This window comes from Meriones unguiculatus, chromosome 4 (genome assembly GCF_030254825.1).
Source record: "Meriones unguiculatus strain TT.TT164.6M chromosome 4, Bangor_MerUng_6.1, whole genome shotgun sequence".
Classification (NCBI taxonomy): Eukaryota; Metazoa; Chordata; class Mammalia; order Rodentia; family Muridae; genus Meriones; species Meriones unguiculatus.
In genome coordinates this window covers 113997787-114019686 of record NC_083352.1, presented here as the reverse complement: position 1 = coordinate 114019686, position 21900 = coordinate 113997787, and the positions used below count along the sequence as shown (strand labels likewise).

General features: G+C 48.1%; 1 protein-coding gene across 2 annotated transcripts; it reads right to left on the bottom strand.

Moving 5' to 3' along the window:
* Positions 1-360: 360 nt before the first annotated feature.
* Positions 361-15679, bottom strand: LOC110549475 (zinc finger protein 33B-like). Of its 2 annotated transcripts, XM_060382830.1 has the most exons (7): positions 15461-15679; positions 14067-14214; positions 13344-13429; positions 12248-12292; positions 6737-6863; positions 6219-6302; positions 361-3097 (listed from the first exon to the last, which is right to left on the bottom strand). In XM_060382830.1, exons 4-7 carry the CDS (start codon positions 12260-12262, stop codon positions 1326-1328), a joined length of 1998 nt encoding a protein of 665 aa, XP_060238813.1. In that variant the 5' UTR covers positions 12263-12292; positions 13344-13429; positions 14067-14214; positions 15461-15679; the 3' UTR covers positions 361-1325. The 2 variants fall into 2 exon arrangements, with proteins under 2 accessions (XP_060238813.1, XP_060238814.1); XM_060382831.1 differs by lacking the exon at positions 15461-15679 and having other exon boundaries at positions 14067-15106.
* Positions 15680-21900: the final 6221 nt, after the last annotated feature.

Below are 21900 nucleotides of genomic sequence, written 5' to 3'. Positions count from 1 at the left end.
TTAGTCTCTGCAGATGCCATATCTGGATTAATGGTCAAGGAGCGACCAGTCTTGGTACCCTGCTCACAGTCCCCATGATCTTAAAACTAGACTTTTTGTTGCTGTTTGTTTTGTTTTGCAACAATGTAACATCTCTCTACATAGCCCAGGCTGGCCTGAACTTGCTCTGTAGACCAGGCTAGCCTTGAACTCATAGAGATCCACCTGCCTCTGTCTCCCAAGTGCTGGGACTAAAGGCATGCGCTGTCACCACCCAGGTCATAAATAGGATGTTTAAAAGTCTACCTCCCTCCTAGACAAAACTCCATAGAAGTCAAAATCAATAACATAATCACACAACTCACCATTACCAAAGTCACACTTTATTGGATTTAAAAATATATCCTTTTGCTGTCTTTTAACTTTCAAATCCCTCTTTCAACTGACTTTAAATTACTTTCTTCTTCCTCCTCTTCCCCTTCTTCTCTTTGACAAACTACCCGGTGTTAGATTTAGGGTCTTTGTAGTTGTTTAAATTTTTTATTTTACTTATTATCAGTGTGTGCATACATGTGTGCACACATGTATGTGGCCGTGTGTATGCCACAGTGGATGTTTGGGGTCAGAGGACAAATATGTGGAGTCAGTTCTCTCATCCCAGCTTTACATGGGTTCCAGGAATCAAACTGAGGTCATCAGGCTTGTATACCAAGAGCCTTTACTAGCCCCTGAACATAGTTTTTAAACTCAACATTCTCACACACACACACACACACACACACACATCTTTAACAGAGAGATTCCTTGTTCATGCTGCTTCCGTTTGCTCAGTTCCACTGCTTTGGGCTTTTACCCCTTTCCTTCCTTTGTCTTGGTCAATGTTCTCTTTACTATTGAAAAAAAAAATTAAACAAACTCCCAGAAAGCAAACGGGGAGAACATGATGAAGAGAATCAAGATGGGTAGGCAAAAGATGACTGTTTGTTACAACTGAATCAGTAAAAGCTAAATTATCATTGTTATGAAAGATCCATGCTTCACGTTCCGTTAAGAACAGATGGCATGCTTTTATCTGTCATGTAATTGGGTTTTCATCACATCTGAAATATAACTTCTAGTTAGGCAATATTTTCACAAGGACATTTTTCTTCTTATTCATTAAGATTATGTATTTTTCCTTCAACAATGTTGAAGACCTGTTAAAAATAGTTACGTGTTTGAAATGTTTTCTTATGCTTTCAGACCTACATTAATTCTCTAGTTTCTGTCACTATTTAACCTGTTAGTGATCTCTTTCCTACATGGGTTGCCATGGTAGCATCCTTGCTTTCAGGTTTTGTTGCTGTTCAGTGAGTTTTACTTGTTGATTCACTCCCAGGAAGGGAAGCGGTGGTTGTCTTCTTCTTGTGTGTTTTTCTCTGATGCTTGGTAAGGGCTGACCTCTGGCTGAAATTTTTTTTGCATTCATCACATTCGTAGGGTTTTTCCCCTGTGTGAATCCGCTCATGTTTTGTGAGGGCAGATTTCTCATAGAAGGTCTTCCCACACTCACGACACTTGTAGGGTTTTTCTCCTGTGTGGGTTCTCTGGTGCACGACAAGGTTGGACTTGACACAAAAGGATCTCCAGCAATCGCTGCATTTGTAGGGCTTCTCTCCCGTGTGGGTCCTTCGGTGTTGCGTAAGGTTCGACTTCACACAGAAGGTTTTCCCACATTCGTTGCATTTGTACGGTTTCTCTCCCGTGTGGGTCCTCTGGTGTACCTTGAGGGCAGACTTTTGGCAGAATGACTTCCCGCACTGGTTGCATTCATAGGGTTTTTCTCCGGTGTGAGTTCTCTGGTGTTCAGTGAGGTTTGACTTCACCAGGAAGGATTTGTCGCATTCCTTGCATGCATAGGGTTTTTTCCCAGTGTCTGAACTCTGCTGCTGAGTAAGTCCTGCTTTCTTGGGACAGCCTTCCTCACAGTTGTGACACTCATGGGCTTTCTGTTCTTTGTGAGCGCTCTGGTTTTCACCAAGGGCTGACTTCTCACTTCCCTTACTCTCACCCGATTTCTCCTCTGAGGATGCTCTCTGTTGTCGAGTACGTTTTGGTTCCGTGAGGAAGGAGGCCTGGGATTTCTCACACTCATTTCTGTTGCACTTTCTCTCTCTTGTGCTAATTCTCTGTTTTAGGGTTGAATGTGATTTCTTTAAGGCTGTCTGGCTGTTGGCACTCTTCGGTCTTTCTGTTGTGTGAGTCCTCTGTGTCTGAGTAAGGCCTGGCTTTCCAGGGAGGGTTCCTCCACATTTCCCACAGCCATCACTCTTCCCTCCCACAGGAATTTTCTTCTTCGGGATGTCGGGTGGGTTTCTTAAGGCTTCCTCGCTTACATCACACTCACCAGGCTTTTCTCCTGGTTGCTTTCTGTGATGTCTGCTGAGATATGATTTCTCATTGAAGGACTTTTCAGGCGTATCACATTCACAGTGCTTTTCCCTTACGTGAGTTCTTGGATGTTGGCGTGCTGACATCACACATGAGGCTTTTCCACTTTTGACGGCCTCTTGTGCCTTCCTTTCCCTCAGGGTTCTTAGAAAAGACTGGAACCTTATCCTGTGGGCAGTGTCTTTCATGTATTTGCCATCCTGAGAGGGCTCTTGTCCTGTGTTAACTGTCTCATGTCTTCCAGAGGCTGTCTTTCTGGATGAGGCCTCCCCACAATTTTTATATTCAAGAACTTGCTCCAAATGCAAGGTCTGATGTCGAGTAAGGCCTTCCCTAGGACTGTTGGGTTTCTTCTTTTGATTGCTTTCACGGGTTTTGCATCTTAGACGAGTATTTTCATGCTCAGTATCAAGGGATCTAGACCCACCTAAACCATCAAACTTTTCTATGGCATAGTTACTACTATCAGTAATTAATAATCCTGCAACGTTTTCCAAGCTTGTTTCAGTTGAGTGACACTGCTGGTGTATTTCTCTTGAGGCCACTGAGTTTGTGGCCGGATGAATTATTTCTTTCAGAGCCTTGCTTCTTTTCTTAGTTCGTGTTTTGTTGCTGACAGATAAAACGTGACTCAGATATTTGCCTTCATTTTCTTCACTTGTTGCCATGGTATTGGCCCTCTGAACTTCTAGAAACATAAGAAGTTAACCATAGATTATACATCTAAACAGCATTTTAAAGAAAAAGGGAGTATTCACAAATGTCTTATGCTGACTTGACTCTGGGGCTCCGACATACTCCCTTGGGAAGGCAGCCCCCCTAAGCAAATGCTTCATCTGGTATTCCCACTGGGTAACAGGAAGACAAAGGTGCACATTGGCAGAAAGGGGGGAGAACGAGGAAAACATCAGCAGCTTTGGTTTGTGGCAGCCATGACCACCAAACATGCAGAGAGCTTGAAATAAAACATAACCGTGGACAAAGCATGTGAGACGAAGGGTTCATCCATGAATGGAGGGCATTTAAAAATGAGGCAAAGACATGGAACACTAACGATGAGCCCAGGAGGACCGAAGGCGCGCGAGATAGGTGCAGCCCAAGGGAAGCATCAGAAGGGCGCTGCGGAAGAACCCCTAAGCCTCTCTCCCCGCCTCCAGTCTTATCTCTTCCATTTCGCATGGAAACCCCCACGCCAACTTATGAAATCACTCATTTCCTCAGGCCTAAAGGTCAGGCCCGTTGCCGTGAGGAGACAGCACAGAGCCTGGACTGTGTGAGGTGAGGAAAGGAGTTGGCACTGGAATGAGCCAGTGATTCCGTTACCGGTTGTGCAGGTGCTGTGAGCAGCTGCTTTAAGCTCCCGGTTGACCTTCCCTGCTGGGATGGACTTCACCTGGAACTGCGAGCTGGAACAAAGCGTTCCTGCCCCAAGCTGCTTCTGTCAGGGTATTTTAATCACAGCAAAAGAAACCAAGACACCGGCTATCAACATCTTTCCTGAGGTGGTATTGATTTTTGCCGTCAAACTTGCCCAAAGTATGGGGGAGGGGGGGCGCACACCTTTGATCCCAGAGGCAGGTGGATCTCTGAGTTCAAGGCCAGCTTGGTCTACAGAGTGAGAACAAGGATAGCTAGGGCTACACAGAAAAACCCTGCCAGGAAACAAACAAACAAGTGAAAACAGTTTACCCCAAGCCTTTAGTTTACCTCAAGTCTCACGCTCACTGACGTATATTCTGTGGGAAGGGACAGATGCATGGCGGCATGCATGCATCCGCCATTATCGTAAAACATACTGAACAGTTTTATGGCCCTAAAAGCTCCGTGTGCTCTGCCTATTCACACACCCGCCCCAACCCCTGGAAATCACCGATATTCTTACTCACTTTTTTTTGTTTTGTTTTTTTTATTTTTTGAGACAGGGTGTCTCTATGTAGTCCTAGCTGTCCCGGCCTCAAACTCATGGAGATCCTCCAGCCTCTGCCTCCAGGAATACTGGGATCGAAAAGTGTGTACTACCACACTCAGCCTCTTTTTACTTTCCTAATAGTTTCGCTTTTCCTAGGTTATCACGTAGTTGGAACCAGGCAGCCTGGAGCCTTTTCGTGCTGGCTTCTTTCACTTAGGAATATACATGTAAGGTTCTTACCTATCTTCCATGGCTTGGTAGGTGTGAGAGCTGAGTGTTTCCATTGTTGGTACCCTGTTTATTTCTCTATCCCCAAAGGATGTACTGGCTGCTTTCAAATTTTGACGACTATTAATTAAGCTGCTATTATACAATTGCTTGCAGGCTTTTATATGAACAGTCTTTCAACTCTCAGATTATTTATTTATTTTTATTTATATAGGCAGAATCTCTAAGCCACATTTTTCATTGCTTTTGAAAGTTTTTACACCTTTGTTCTTCTTTCTATTATTATTATTATTATTATTATTACTCTGTGCTTTCTGCTGCCTCCATCCTCCACTGCAAATGGAGCTGATGTTTATTTGTTTTTGTTTTCCTCGTGGCTCTTGGATAACTTACATGAAGAGACAAGATAAAGAGATGATTCCGGGCAGCTTTTACACTTTCATCTCTGTATTGGGATTCACTCCTTCCGCCTAACACCACCCCCTTCCTTCTGAGTTGATTCTCTAGTTCCTTGCCCCACCCTGGATGGGTGGTCCTTTGCTCTCTCCCTGGCTAGGGTGCTGTGGCCTGCATTCCTGACGTGCAAGCTCAGGGCATGAGGGTGGTGTCCATAACCGGTTCTCTCATCTATCACTTTACTCAGTGTGGTGGGAATCCTTCTTTAGGCTCGTGTTTGTCCCCAGTCTCTAAACTCTTCTTTACCTGAACTCACCACCCCTCAGTCCCATGGTCCCACAGTCCCACAAACTTCTTTAGCTGCTGTACCTCTTCCCTCAGAGGCTTGGCCCCTGCTATTCCCCTGGCTCAGGAGGAGACTTCTCCAATAAGCTAACTCCACCCTTTCATTCAACGCTCCATCCACTGCTCCTATTTGGATGCTCACTTCCTCCCAGAACTAACATTAGTCTCCCTCTTAGTCTTCTGCCTTGAGTTCTAGCAGCGTCCACAGCTACTGGTCCTCTTGACAGGAGTAGAGACTTTGCCTCTGTGTCCTCCCTTCCTCCGTCCTCCGTGCTAGAATGGGAGTGGCCCCTGGCAGGCACTTAACAGATGCTTGTCAAATAGAGGAATGTGTGAATGAGTGTACATAGCACATCTGGGGCATTTGGTGCTGGGGGCAATACAGATGTTAGTTGCGGAGAGTCAAGCAGAAGTAAAGATTTTATATTTATTATTTTATTATTTTTAGTATTATTTGTTTGTTTGTTTATTTTTGAGACAAGGTCTTCCTACATAACTCCATTTGGCCTTGAGCTCTGTGTAAGCTAGACAGGTCTACCTTCCTCTACCTCCCAAGTGCTGGTATCAAAGGCGGGAGCCACACAGAGCCTGCAGAGAACGTTTGTACCAGAGGGGTTGATAGCAGGCTGTGAGCATTTCTCTTTATCTCTCTGAAAGCCTAGAGCCTCTCAAAGGTACTCGGTCTGTTTGTTTGTATGTTTTTGCGTCAGGACCTCACATAGCCCCCAGATGACCCTCCTGCCTTTGTGCTGGGATCACAGGCCTGTGCCATCATGCCCCATTGATGCTGTGCTAGGGATCAAAGCTGAGGCTCTGTGCCAACTAGGCACACACACTACCAACTGAGCCATAGATACATAAAAAAAAGGCCTTGCTCTGGCTACCCAGGACTTTATTGCTGCCCTCTTCTTTCTACTTGACCTCAACTCACCTGAGAGGCTGTGGTATGGAGGTTCCCAGGGACCTTCTCCTTGTTCCAACTTCCATATCAGCTCAGGTTTGCTTACATTGTGTCCTGTGATGGGAAAATGACAAGGCTTGGCAAAGCTGCTCAGGGCTGAGGGAGGGGTACACAATGATGGGGCTCTGGTGAGTGGCTAAGCCCTTAGTGGAGGGAAGGGGTGACATGTGTTTGTCTTGTCACTGCTAGGACCAGTGTCTATGTCCTCAGCTAGAGGAGCAAGCATCTCATAAGTGACTGTGCACACAAGTGCAGGTGCCCAAGGATGCCAGAAGAGGGCAGCAGACCCCCAGAGCCAGAGCTTCAGGCAGTTGTAAACTGCCTTGTGTAGTGCTCGGAACTGAACTCAAGTCCTCTGGGAGGGCAGCACCCACTCGTAATTGCTTGAGCCATCTTTCCAGCCCCAAGCTTAAAGCTTTACTCATGACACTGATTTTGCTTCTTACGTAAGCTGATGGGAGCAGGATGGGGGGGGGGGCAGGGCTCACCCACTGCTTGTAGGTGTCTGTAGGTCTCCAGCATCACCTCCCTGTACAAGTGCCTCTGTGAGGTGTCCAGCAGCTGCCACTCCTTCTGAGTGAAGACCACAGACACATCTTCGAATGACACTTGTCCCTGCAACAGACCGGTGGGGCTCAGTTGGGAGGGCCCCAAACAAGGCAACAGGAGAGACACCTAGGGGATGAGACACCACAGGCGTACCGGGAAACAGCACAGGACTGTTTCACATCACACTGGCGCGTGCTAAGCTCCCGAGGAGTGGTGGATTCACCGCAGACACACCAGGCAAGCCATAATTCACAGATGATTGGTAAAGCAACCCTGGATCTGCTCTGGCTGGGGAGGACACTTAGGCAAATGAGACCGGGAACTCATGCTTCAGGATCTCACAGGCTAGAGATTTCCCATGCATGCAAGCATTGGCAGCAGTGACCTGTGAGAAAGGTACTTCTTTCTTTAGGGCATATGTCACCAAGTTTGTGTGTGTGTGAGTGCTCACGTGGAGGTCAATGTTGGGTGTCTTCCTCAGTAGCTCTTCCCTTTATCTTTTTAAAATCAATTTTGTTTGGGTGTGGGTGTGGGGTGGGTGTGTATATGTGTGTGTCTGTGCATGCATGTGTGTATGTATATGCATGTATTGTGTGTATATATGTATGTAAATGTGTATATGTCTATATGTATGTATCGTGTGTATGTGTATGTATGTATGTGTGTATGTTTATGTGTGCACTTATGCTCATTTCTGTGTGAAGGCCACGGTGTGTGTGTGGCGGTGGTCAGGGGACAGCCTTTGGACGTCAGTCCTCACCTCTCTGCCTTACTTGAAACAGGGTCTCTTTAGCCTGTGCACCGCGGCTAGCCAGCTGTGGGCTGCTGGGGGGGGGTTCCCATCTCTGCTGTCTGTCTCCTGACAGGGAGCTTTTACACACTGGGTCATCTCCTCAGTAATAGCTGGCCAGTGACCACGCTCCACCCAAACTCACGCTGCCATCTGCCTGTCTCTGCCCCCCCCCAGGGCTGGTGTTACAGGTGCTGTCACCATGCCTGGCTCTCCAACATGGGCACGAGGGGTCTGAACTCAGGTCCTCACACACAGCAGGCACTGAGCTGTCTTCCCAGCCTTTCTGTCAGGCTTTGGTGGGCCGCGAACGGCAAGCTCTGTGTGTCTGTGCCGCTGCAGCAGGAGCTGGAGCTTAGGGAGTAATGGAAACTACAGCTGACGGTAGAGGAGTCGCTGAAGGGTGGAGTGAGAGGAGGAGGCCAGAGGCCTGGGTGAGACCAGAACGTTCAGATAGGGTGGGACAGAGGGGCGCACAGGAAGGGACAGAGGGAGAAAGGCGCTTTTCCGTAGGTCAGCGGCTTCCGTCAGCACATCTCTTGGCAGTCTTCAATGCACGCACTCAACCCTCAAGCCGTTCCCCAAAGCAAATCTAAACAACTTAATTTTCTTAGAAAAACAAAAAGCAAACAAACAAAAAACACTCCCCAAACTCCAAAGGTAATGGCTATTCCAGTATTTTCCCTGACACACGTCTGGCCTGGCCTGTTTGTTCACTTCTCAGGGAGCATCGCCCTTCTCGGTGGTTGTTCATGGCTAGTGGAGACACACAGTCTATTCAACCACCGCAAGCGGAATCATATTTTGAGAGCATCTCTCCAGGAGCATGCTAGAGGTTGACTTAAGGAGCCAAATCTTGGGCTCCGTGATGAAGAGCACTGGCTGCTCTTATAGAGGACCCGGGTTTGAGTCCAGCACCCACGTGGTGGCTCACACGTCTTTAATTTCAGTTCTATGGGATCCAATGCTCTCTGTGGGCTTCCCCAGGCACCAGGCATGCATGTGGACAACCCATAAACATTTAATTCAGAAGGAAAGAAAGAAAGAAAGAAGTGGCTCTCAAGCGCAGTGGAGGCCGGCAACGTCGGCGGCCATCACACTTGTTAAACTGAGAGGGCGCTGCGCCATCTAGTGGATCTGTCCAGATACACAGGTAAGCTCCCTACAACGGAGAACTACCTCCCCTCCGCCCCCACCCCAACACTGTCCCCAGGTTAGGAAGTGGTTTCAGTGAGAAGTTAGAGCCGGTAGTAACAGGCTGGTGACATGCTTTTCTGCCTTGGTGTCAGCGGTGGGGATGAGGATGCCATGGCCAGTGGGCATGGAATTGAGCAGGAAGGAAGAAGGGAAAAAGGAGCCTTGAAGGTTTGGTGCTGGGGCCGCGTACTGTCCTGAGCTGGGACTAAACAAACCAAAGAGGGAAAAAGGAAGGGAGGGAGAGACAAAAAGGGAAGGAAAGAAGGGAGGGAGGGAGGGAGGGAGGGAGGGAGGGAGGGAGGGAGGGAAAGACAGAGAGAGAGGTGGGGAGAGGGAAGGAGAGAAGGTGAGGTAGAAGGAGAGAGGGAAGGAGAAAAAGAGAAAGGGAGCGAGAGAGTGAGTGAGTTCTTGAATATGTGATTTTCTAGGGATAGAAAATACCTTGAGGTAGAGACGTCCAGGTGACAAATAGACATAAGTTTAAAGGACAACCCCACATTTTAGAAACCAGGCCTATCTCAGCAGTACCCAACACTGCCAGGAGGGAAATTGTCCACAAAGAACACGGAGGTTGAAAAAGCAGAGGCAGATAAACAGTGGAGACAATGCACAGGCCCTGAGGCCCAAGAGGGACCGGAAGCATGGCTTTTGATGTGCTCTTGATCAGAAAAGACAAGTTCAAGCTTGAGTGACTCTCCAGGGCTTATGTCACATACCTCGCTCTTCTGCTCCACAGCATCTTGAGAGAGCAGCAGGGAAGCCCTAGCTTATCCCCACAGAGGAAAAGAGGGAGGAGCTGTGGGTGGGCCAGAGATTTCTATTAGTTTCTGACAGACAGTGAGTGGCTGGCAGATGACCTAGGCACCTGGTCACCACACCACAGGCACAGACCAAGCAGCGCCTCCGGTCTCCCTGCAGAGCCCAGCAAGGCCTTTCAGCTTAGAGGGTGTAGAGGCTGGGGGATGACCAGAATTGTGATCAGCAGATGGCTTGCCAGGACCCTGGCAAGATTCTCATCCCTGAGGGTTAATATCCAGGAGGCTGTTCCCTAGGACAAGCGGGGAACTGTCGCCTGGAGTCCGTGAGAACTTTGAAGCCAGTCAGGAGCACCGCGCATGGTACCCTGACAGAGCATTACTTTCTTCTGGGTGACCCCATGGGGACAGATCACTAAGTAATTCCACTCTCTGTCAGAGGAGGGGACCCCTTGATCTTGCCTCCCTGCCCTCAGTCTGTATGGTCTGAAGACAACATCTTCAGACATCTTCCAGAATCTCACATCAAAGGCCCCAGGCCAGGCCTCCACCCCATGCGAGAGATGATGAGGGAGCCTCAGCTCCATGAAGCAGAACAAATGCAGGGCGACCACCTGGGCAGTGGCAGGGAGGCCTCTGCCTCCCTCAGCACAGAAAACAGAAAAGGCCTGGGACAGGAGAGAGAATCGCAGTCCGAAAAGCAAGCCGGGGAAGGGGTTCACAGACCGAAGAACAAACGCAGCGTGAATTAAAAAGCACTGAGATGGGAAGACAGCGAAGAGGAAAACGACTTCAATTAAAACATGGAAGAGAGAACTGGAGCGTAGCTCAGTGGTAGAGTGTCTGCCTAGGATGTACAAGGCCCAAGGTTCAATCCCCACTACTGGAAAAAAAAAAGATATTGAAGAAAATAAGGTTGGGCTGGAGATGTGGCTCAGCCAGTAAAGGCACTTGCCACCAATCCTGAGGACCTGAGTTGGGCCCTAAGGGTGAGCACCGAAATGCTAAGTATTTTGTTGTTGATTTGGGGAAACAGGAAGGCATGAGAACAGACTGACCAGTGAACAGCCTTCTCAGTGGCCAACCCCTAAGCTTGGGATGAGGAAACGGAAGCGAAGGGGTGCAGACAGTGGTTGGAGGGGAGGCTTGGGTAGAATTTCCGGGAGACCAGGACAGAGAGGAAGGTGGGGAGAAAGCGAATGCAGAGATAACTGGAGGCTCCTCAGGAGGGAGCCCAGGCTGCTCTCTGTGAAGACAGACTTGAGCCAAGTGGACATGCTGGAGAAAGAATAAACGAGCAGCCATGACGGCCTGGTTAAGTATCTGACACCAGAGGACCAACGAGAGAGAGGAGGTGACGGTAGTTACATTGTCACCAGGGCCTCCCACCTCTTGTTCTCTCCCTGCGATCCGGACACAGCAGGATCCCAGAGAGAACAAAACTCATCTCCCGGCAACGGAGGCCAACGGGAGGCCACGAGTGCTGCTGTGCCCCAGGGGTGTGCAGGCCCTGTGCTTGCAGTCTCACACAATAGCCACGCATCCTGGGCACCAAGCCCGAGAACTCCTGATGCCCTGAAGGGCAGCTGCTGCCGGGAGTGGTGCGGAAGCTGAAGCCCGCCATTACTCCAGAGCGGCCCTGTGGGACGAGGCCGTGAAATCCACGGCTGAAAACACAGCAGCTGCTCTTCCGGAGGATCCGCACGTTTCCCGCGTCAGGCACAGCAGCGCCAGTGGCCAGCAGAGGGCGCCCCAAACTCCCTCGCCGCCTAAGCGGGGCCGGAGTTGCTGATTTAAGACGCTCCCAGGGGCATCAGAAGAGCAAAGACTCACATTTTAAAGTCTGTGGGCGAGCTAGAACACGAAACGATGAGAATTAGCCCTCAGAACTTGTACCTGAGGTGGACTCCACATAACCAAGCAGCTAAGATGCAGCCTGGGGGCTGTTTCAGATGAAGAGCTGATCTGACTGTCCGTAGCTCTCAGTGAAAGGATGTAATGAAAGTGTGTACCCAACAGTGCTGTCAGGATCTTATGAGCTAATCCAGAGAGGGATGTTGACAGGGACTGGAACAAGACACGTGCCGCTAAATTGTACCTAATGCTATAGATGGGGCGAGTGAGCTGACTTACTGGGGAAGAGAGCTTGCCACCAAGCCTGACCACTTGAATCTCATCCCCACCACCCACAGGGTGAAAAGACAAATAACTCACACAAGTTGTCTCTAATCTCCACATGGACACTGTGGCATGCACACACTACTCCCACACGCACAAGTAAAGTCAAAAATAATAATATTACAACTGACCAAGTACTACAGTATCGTCAATCTATGCCCTAAAGAGGAATGCAAAAATTACCAGAGAACGCATGTCCAATTCAAATTATGATTGTTTAGGTTGCTAGACAGTGTGCTACAGATGATTAAAATATGTGTTATGTAAGGGAAGCCGTGACATGGAAAAGGAAGCTCTTGTGGATGGGTTCCATGAAACAGACACTCAAGAGAGCTGTGTTTGTCCACGTGACATCACGGATGAAAACAGTTCCCGATGTCGCATGTGTTGACACTTCAAGAGAAGCAGACAGTAAAGCCATGATGCCAGGAAAGCAAGGAAATGACCAAATGAATAAAAATGACTGACAAGGGAAACATGGTTACCGAAAACACAAAGAAACTGGTGTGAGTTACAAGCCAGTGATTCACCTGCGTTGTGTTCATGTCCGTCTGTTTCCGAGAGAGCTGCGGAGGCTGTGAGAGAGGGAAGGGGGCAGAAGCCGTGAGAATGCTGTTATCATCAAGGTCCTCAGAGCCTTGCTAGAAATCCATTTGTATGTGCTGACAAATGATCAAATGGGGGAGGGGCAATGTCACTCCAACTCTTCGGAAGGACAGGAAGATGAATGTTCAGGGGGATTTTATCACTACCTGGAGCTCAGAGAGAGCAGCTTTTCATGAGGGAAGCCAACCCTGGCTTCCTGCTGGCCTTTCACTGTGATCACCTCACAGCCTCTTTGGATTTGACAGCAAACAAACAAACACAGCAGCATGAAGTCAAGCTGGGAAGGAGCCAGCTAAGCCAACAGCTAGAGCAAAGGATGACCTCAGGCCTTCAGTCCATTTCTATGTTTGGATGCTTGGGGTTTAATCTTATGCTCAGAGTGTAACAGTGTACCCAGCACTCAGGAGACAGAGGCAGGAGGATGCGGCATTTGAGAGCAGCCTGAGCTACACAGCTATTTGAAGCCTGCTTCAAATAAACCATCACTATAAGCAAAATAAAAATCTTGTACAGGAAGGTGGAAAGGAGGAAAAATACGGATGTGTGTTAAGCACATATGTGCATGTGTGTATGTGTGTATGTATGTATGTATGTGTATATACTGGAGGTAGACAGACAATAAAACTGTCTCTCCCTAGCTCAAGCGCTAACAAGTACTTAGAAGTTACTATGGTGTTTTCTATTTTGCATATTTTGTAATAAAAAGTGTAAATTAATTTACAGGTTTTGCTTTGCTTTAAGACGAGGGCTCACTGTGCCGCCCTGGCTGGCCTAGAACTCTCTCTGTAGACCAGGCTGGTTTCAAACTTAGAGATCTGCCTGCCTCTTCTTCCCAGGTTGCTGAGATTAAAGATGTATGTCATTGAACTAACATGAGTAAAACAATTTAACAATGAAACTGTTATAAAAAGCTGTTCATTTACTTCGACTCCCTAACACCTTAACTCAAATCATTTATTTTTTAAGTATTTTTTTCCTGTGTATGTGTGTGTTTATGGGAACATGAATGCAAGTGTTCACCGAGGCCAGACGGCATCCGATTCCCTGGAGCTGGAGTTACAGGTGACTGTGAGTGGCTTTGAGCGCTGGATCCAAACGCAGGTCTTCTGCAAGAGAAACAAGCGCCCTTAGCTGCTGGGACTCTGGGACTCTGAGAGCAGGGGCGGCGTGCTCTTAGTTCTTTGATTTCAGTATCTTCAGAGGAGTTTGGTTTTGTTCAGGGGACTTCGACTTAGCTGGGACATGAGCACGGTGGCCTGGAGGCCAGGGGGTCTCACTGCCTCCCTCTAGTGGTTGGAGATGATAACGGTCTAGCTGGGATGTCAGGGACTGATGAGACTTGCTCAGCGCTGGAGCCTGGCAGGCCCTGCTCCGTGCTTTTCAGGCATGGCCTCGCTTAAGTCCTTACAAGCAGGTGTGATGTAGGCACCGCTGTCACTCCCTGAGGAAATGGAGGTGAGGAATGGCAGAGCCATTCTTAGGGAGGGATGGGTTTCAAAACTTGGCAGTCTGTCCCCAGAAACCACACAGTGAAGGGTTGCTAATTACGAAGCAGAATGACATGCCCCCTGAAAGGGGAGTGGGCAGTATGTCCCTGAAGTCCAGCTAGACCCGTGAGTGTGAGAAGAGGGTTGTGGAAGGAGCTTCCAGGAGGAGGAGCCATTGCATCTGCCTGCTCTCCTCCTCCTCATTCTTCCCAAGCAGCCTGCCTCTGGCTCACCTCCTTTGGCTGGCCACACTTACCTCCTTCCTTTGGAAGCTGGCTCAGCTGCTGCTGATGGACAGGTGTCTAGTGAGGCGGTGTCACAGGGCGGAAGGCTCAGCAGCTGCTTCACAAGCTGCACGTGGGCTCTGCCCGTTTCTTGGGCCTCTACCCTGCGGCTGTGGTGCACTGCGCTCAAGAGAGGAGAGGAAGGGTTCCCCTAGGGGAAGAGTCCTGCTTCTGGTGTGCACAGGAACTGTAATCCAGAGGACTTTCAATTTGACTGGACTTTCTCTCTCTCTCTCTCTCTCCCTCTTTCTTCCTTGAATAACTACTCCCTACCATGGTGAATGTCACAGTGAAAGTCCAGACCAATGGCTACACCACCAAAACTAGACAGAAAGATGAATTTGGAGGCCTCTCTGCAGACATTAGGAGCTCCGTACCCAGCTATCTGTTGGGCCTTAGAGCATTGGGTGACTCTTGAAAACTGCTGGAAGACCAGCTTGGGGGTCTGTTAACTGCAGTGGGCACGAACAGGTGGCCCAGAAAAAGGGCTCAGAAGCCTTGACTGAGCAATAATCCCAGGAACCCTAGGGAAGACTCAGCTCTCCACCCTCCAGGCAGGTCCTATGGCCATTGGGGAGGAGCCATGTGCAGCTTAATACAGGAGGGAGGAAGGGAGAAAGGAAAAGAGGGAGGGAAGGAAGGAGAGAGAGAGACAGACAGACAGAGACAGAGCCTAGATTGAATCAATCTTGCAATTTGGAAATTCTCGATTTGGAGTTTGCATCCTAACTCTCTTCTGCATACTACGCCCTTCACCCTGCCCCCTCAGTCTTTCTTCTCTGTTAGAACACGGCTGTGACAGTGACTGTGAACAGGGCTTAATGAACAGGGAATGAAGGAAGACAGGCCCTTTCAGGTCCTGAGCAAATGCCACCATCCCAGCCAAAGCCTGTCTCAGGCACTGCCCAGAACAACCCAGGAGCAAGTTCAGGAAGAACGCCCATGTAGAGACGGAGAAACTGAGTCTTGAGGTCCTCTTCTTGCCCGTGGGGACTCAGCAGCAGTACTAGAATTTGAGCTGAGACTCTGAAAGCCGCCTTTCCGGCTCAGGACCCTCACTGCCCTTGGCCTACCTGCCAGAACAGGTGTCATCGGACTTCATCCTCGCCCTATGAAGGAGTGGAAGCCACTCGCCAGGCTGCTGCCTCGGAGACCCAGCAGGGAGCGCTGACACCCGAATGCCTTCCCTAGCCCACTTATCCCGACCACCAAGCCCATGTCCCGTCTCTTCTCCTCGCTGAAACCCACCCAGTGCGAAACCCACTCAGGGTCAGCGTCAGGGTCCCCCCCGCCCCGGACCCGCGCAGGTGCTGGCATGCAAGCCGCCCCCGAGTCTGTCAATGCAACCCTCCAAATTGGCTCTCACCCGTGGACGGGACCGGGCCTCTACGCGACGAGCGGACCCTGAGGATCTGAGGGGTTTCCTCCGCGCGCTCAGCGGGACGCGGGAGCGAACAATGAGGAAGAACTGCACATGCGCAGCAGAGCAGCTAGGGACCGGTTCCCGCGACCCTCTTGGCCTCCATCACATTCCAGCCTCCGTTCCCACGGCGCCCGCGCCCCTCCTGCCTAGCTGCAGAGCTGTGCCCAGCCACCTGCCGCCACTGTCGCCTCGGAGGCAGAGCCACTTAGAGAGGAGTCGTGTCCGCACCACGCGACAAACAAAGCAGGAGGCGAAGTGTTTATAGAAAGTAAAGCCAAGCATTATTATAGAAGATCAAGCTCTCTCTCCCAAACGCGCATGACACCTCCACACGAAACTGAGTTATCAAAAGTAAAGCCCCAAACCACAGACAAAATCAAACACACAAGGGGGCCCGTGAGCAAAGGAGAATATTGAGTGATCCGTTAAGATTTTTTAAAAGGTCTGTGCATGTGTGTGGTTATGTGCGTGTGAGTCCAGATGCCTGTGGAGGCCAGAAGCATCGGATCCCCCGGAGTTGGGGTTACAGACAATTGTTGAGCCACCCGAGCTGGGTTCTGGGAGTAGAGCTCTGGACCTCTGCCATCATAAAGAAATCCTTCAAACCACTGAGTCATCTTTCCAGTTCCTAGGCAACATTGTTATTGAAATAGGGCTCTATTTCAATAGAAGTTTAATTTTGGATTTTTCATTAAGCCTATTAATCATTTTCTTCCTGTGTGCCGGTGTGACTGTAGATACCCGTTGAGTCCAGAAGGGGGCGTCAGATGTCCTGGGGCTGAACGGGCTGAATGGGTGCTGGGAACTGGAAGAGTAACTCCGTATCTTAACCTTGAGTCCCTCTTCCAGCCCCTGGGAGTAACTGACAACGTGCAGATCAGCATGCTTTACAGTGATGACGTTTGTATCTTCCCCCAAAGGGCTACAATAGGGTCTACTCACTGTGGCATTCAGCATCTAAGACTAAGTTTGCAAGCACTGGGCAGAACTCGCGGGAAAGCGATCATCACATGCTGGAGGGTGCCATTAAAGCTACAGGCTAAAGCTGGGTGCTGCGGTGAACGCCTTTAATCACAGCGCTCAGGAGGCAGAGGCGTGAGGATCTCTGTGAGTTCCGGACTAGCCTGGTCTACACAGAGAGTTCTAGGACAGCCAAGAGCGAATCTGTCTACAACAAAAGCAAAAACATCAGAAACCCCTGCAGGCTGCCATGACACTGGATTATTTTACTTAACATATGTAAATTTCATCTGAAGAACTGAAGTACCTAAATAGCATTTTAAATTGATAATTTGGGATATTTCTAATTAGATATGAAAATTCCCCCCCTTTCCCGCAAGGACAGGTGTAAATCCAAGTGTAAACGTTGTTATTGTTTCCTCAGATGAGGGGATGAGGTGAGAGCTGTTTCCAAGCCTTTATACTTCTTTTTGAATTCTCACTGGCTGGTTCAATTCAGCTGTTCTGGCCTAAACTCCTTTCTAAGCCGACTGATCCGAACCGCCTTCTTTTGGCTTCTGACTGAATTGCTCTGCCTGGCCTCAAACTAATTCTGGCCATGCTTTAATCTTCTGGATCCTTATCATTCTCTACCTCATCTGTCTTCACCTGCGTCTAGCTTGTTCTCTCTGTCACCTGTCTCTGTAAAACTCTGTAAAACCTCCCCTTTCCCTGCTCTGTTCTTAAGTAGCCTCTCTTTCCTGTCCTGTTCTTGTGAGAGCTGGGCATATCCCATCTCTTACTCATTCTGTCAAACCTGTCTCTTATTTGTCACTTCTTCTGTCCCTCAATTAGACGTCACTTTCAAACAAGGTTGCTCCCTTCTATAAACTAACCTTACCTCCATTGCTTGGGATTTTAAAGGAGTTTACCAAGGGTGTGTATGTATTCCAGTCAGATCCTACTGTAATCCAGAGTGTGTCTGCATTCCAGCCAGATCACATAGACCTAGAAGGTCTTTGGATGTGATCTTTTGCCAGAGCAGCCATGTTGCTGGATTAAACCTCCTCTACACCCAAAAGTCCGTAAGAAATCCTGGTAATATGATGAAGGTGAAATGTCCATGTAGGAGGCTGAGTGAGAGAAAAGAGAAAGGAAGAAATCATAAAAGGTCATCTTAGGAAACTAGGGGACAGGGGGGCAATGCACATGTAGTCACATGTGCATCATATGGATGGGACCTGACATTCTGACTGTGAGTCACCAGGCACTATATAGAAACCAGAAAAGAATTGTCTTATTTAATCCATGGGCAGCTACCAAAGACATGACTCGCAGTTTTACTCCTTGAAAAAAAAAAAAAATTGAACCTTATCTAAAAGAAAAAAAAAATCAAATAAAGATTGGAAAACATATTTTGTAAGTATATGTATATGAAAGAAATGGTTTACTGGCTCCATTTAATTATCTCTTCCACATTTGTAAGAAGATCACAGTCCCATAAAAATGATCTATGGATACAAAGGACTAGTAATAAAAGGAAAATGCAAATGAGGAATAAATATGCGAAAGCTGGTCATAAACTACGGATAAAACCCGCAAGTGTTTAAATACTTTCTTGCCTTCACAGTAGGCGAAGATTATAAAGAAATATGATATCCAGGGTGGTTGAAGTTTGGAGAAATGCTCCTGCTAATAAATATCTTCTTGGAATGTAATTTGTAGAAGAATTAGAGGCCGCTCTGTCTTCAGGGTTCCAAAGGCGTATGTGCCTTGTTAATGCAGGCATTCCGTCTCCAGGACGACGATGTAAGGAGTGAAATCAGTGATGCACGCGCAGCTATGTTCCTGATTGCTTACAGGCTAAGTCCACCAGCGTCCAGCTGATCCAGCAAGGAAAGTCCAAGATTTCAGTAGCTGTTCAGGCTACTAGACTGGATGTCTCAGGGGGTCTTCAGTACATTCTGGAACCCCAGAGAAGTGGGCAGTGAAGTCGTGTGCTATCTGTCTCTGTCTTGGTTTCTTTTCCTGTTTTTGTGATTAAAAAAAAAAAAAAAAATATATATATATATATATATATATATATATATATATATACTTGGACAAAAAACATCTTAAAGGTAAACGGTTTTATTTCAGCTCATGGTTCAAGGTGCAGGCCATCATGGTGTGGAGTCAGGACACAGGAGCTTGAGGCAACAGGAAAGAGATGAATGCAGGGTCACCACTCAGCACCTTCTCTCCTTTCCATTCAGTCTAGGGCCCAGCCTGGGAGACAGTACCACCCACATCCAGGCTCTTCCAGAAGACCCTGGTTCGTGTCCCAGCATCCACATGGCAGCTTACAACCATCTGTAACTCCAGCTCCAAGGGACCCAATGCCCTCTGCTGGCCTCTGTGGTCACTGGGCATGTGTGTACCTACTGCACAGATATGCTTGCAGGCAAAACATCCACAACTGTAAAATAAAGTAAAATGATCAAATCTTTAAAAATAAGCCACAGCTGGGTGGCTCATGCCTTTGATCCCAGCGCTTGGGAGGCAGACACAGGCAGAAAGATCTCTCTGAGTTTGAGACCGGCCTACAGAGTGAGTTCCAGGACAGCCAGGGCTGCACAGAGAAACCCTGTCTTGAAAAACCTAAAAAAAAAAAAAAAAAAAAAAAATCAACAAGAATATAAGCCATGTTTTTAAAAATCATTTGCCCATGGAGGCTGGAGAGAAGGCTCAGGGGTTAAGAGCACTTGGCTGCTCTTCCAGAGGACCAGGGTTCAATTCCCAGCAACCACGTGGTAGCTCCCAACCATCTATAGTGAGATCTGGTGCCCTTCTGCTGTGCAGATGTACATGCAGGAAAAACACTGTATAAATAATAAACAAATCTTAAAAAAAATCATTTGCCCTTCCTAGGATTTGAAAATAAATGTAAGTAAGTACCAAAATATAGATACAACAAATTAAAAAAAATCTCACCCATAACAATAGAAAAAAAAAACTTGAACAGGTTTTGTTTATAAAAAGTCTGTAAAAGTGGGGCTGGGGAGTTTGCTCAGAGGTTAAAAGCACTGTCTGCTCTTCCATAGATCCTGAGTTCAACTCCCAGCAACCACATGGTGGCTCATAACCATCTATAATGAAACCTAGTGCCCTCTTCTGGCATTTAGGCATACATGCAGGCAGAACACTGTATAAATAATAAATGAATCTTAAAAAAAAAAAAGTCTGTAAAAGCCAAGTATAGTGGCACATATCTTTACTCACAACACTCAGGGAGGCAGAGGCAGGTGGATAGCTGTGAGTTTGACGCCAGCGTGGTCTACAAAGCAAGTCCAGGACAGCCAGGGCTACACAGAGAAGTCCTGTCTCTAAATAAATAAATAAGGACTGCAAAAACTCCTAATCCATATTACTTGGCACTAGCCTCCTGGAGGACCCAGGCACAGTGGGGCACCCAGGAGCAGGAATCGGCATTCTCTGTGGAGGACATCGCTCTAACGTTGGCTCTTTTAATTTTCCCAGTGTGTACACCCATGATGTATTTAGTGTTTGCCACTAAATTAACTGCGCAGTGCATTATGGTGCTTGTTTAAGTGTCTTTGTTGTGCATTATAGCATCTAATTTCCACTTCAAAGTAATTGGCTTCCGTGAGTCTTTTTTATTTTATTTATTTATTTATTTATTTTAGGCCCCTAAAAGCACCATCACTTAATGACTTAGGATGAGGCTGGCATAGTAATGAAGTGATTTACAGTTTTAGTAAAAGTGAGCTTTCAAGTGATTATCCAAGTTACTAAATAACTCAGAATATTCTAAAACACTGGCAACAGCGGATTCCTCGACAGGACAGCAGCGCTCGTGCTAAATGGATGCCTTGTGGTTCACATTAAAATAATATAGCAAGCGCCACCACATCCTAGCAGGGTGATGCAGGCCAGCGTCACAACACACACCGAGCTCGCTCACAGTCACACATGTTGCCGCTTCTCTGTCACGATGCACGCCTTAGGGGTGTGGGAAAGACTGAGCTTTGTACCCCAGTATAAGGCACGGTCACCCTGCCTTTGATACACCGTATTCCTGGGTGCTAAGGGGCACCGTCCTCCCATCTTTTCTGCGTCGCCTTTTCGATGTGCGGCCATTCCAAATACTTGGAAGCCAAGGAGAACGGGTGCCAACCTTCTGACAGTCCTGCTCTCTCCAGTGGCCATGGGGACTGTGATGGTTAGTGCTGTCAATCCACCATCATTGTGGCAACGGGCCTGGGAGGATCTTCCTAACTGGGTTAGCTGGGTGGGACACCCACCCTGCATGGTAATGCGGCCAGTTGCCCCAAGCTCCTGTGTCCTGACTCCACACCATGATGGCCTGCACCTTGAACCATGAGCTGAAATAAAACCTTCTCCCCTTAAGCTGTTTCTGTCCACATGTTTATTTTTATCACAGAAACAGGAAAAGATACTAAGGTGACCAGTATTTACTTTTTATTGACAAAAATGACTTTATTTGGTGTAGAGAGGTATGGGTCACGTAGTGATGTTTGATTGACAAAGGCCATGTGGACAACAGTGGGCTCATAAGATTATATGATGGAATTGAGGGCTCCTATGCCCTAGTATTGTGGCTTGAATGTGAAATGTCCCCCAGAGGCCAATGTGTAAATACTTGGTCTCCACCTGGTGGTACTGCTTGGGTAGGTTATAGCGCCATGCCTCTGCTGGCTAGAGTGCACTGGACAGGTTTGCAGCCTGTTGCTGGGAAACCTGCTGCCTGTGATAAATAGCTCAGGTATATAGCAGGCGACACTCTCTGGGTTTCTGGAATCATGTTCTCTGAAGACGAAAGGCCTCCGGAAAGCAGCGACGGTATTCTAGTCCTCCGTCTGTCTCTCCGGTGCACTCTGGGCTGAGGAAATAGCTGCAGGAAAGCTTTGTGGGGGACTCAGGGCCACACTAACCCTGGCCTTCTGGTCTCCACCCTTGCTTGTGTCAAACTGTTCACTCTCTGAGAGAATGACACCACAGACGCTGTCACTTCTACAGAACACTCACCCATGTGCTTGACCTTGTCATTGCTCAGGTTCTCTTGCTGACTACTCAGCCTGTAGATTTCAAGCCGAGGCCTAAGACATGGGCCCAGTCATGTCGCAGCTTCCCCACAGCTGCCTAATCACATATATATATATATATATATATATATTATATATATGTATTACAGACCATTTTATGAGTCTGAGAGAAAAAGTACAGGGCAGATGGGCATGCTGTAAAGCACAGCCTCTGGGAAGCAGGAGAGGGAAAGGCAGTCATGCCTTTGCCTTTGGAGTTAGGGTCAACGATGGTCATGTGCAAGCAGTTGCAGTGCTCTGCTTTGGACTAAGTCTGGAATGGCACAGAAAGGATGCAAGTTGAGGACCTAGAGAGAGCTCAAACTGCAGCAGAGGGTC

Bases quoted from the DNA above. Each gene is read 5' to 3' on its own strand.
- LOC110549475 (XM_060382830.1), bottom strand. The intron at 6,303-6,736 runs GTGAGCCCTGCC...TTCCCATCACAG, and splicing joins CAGACACCTACAAGCAGTGG to GACACAATGTAAGCAAACCT. The intron at 3,098-6,218 runs GTGAGTTGAGGT...TTATGTTTCTAG, and splicing joins TCCATACCACAGCCTCTCAG to AAGTTCAGAGGGCCAATACC.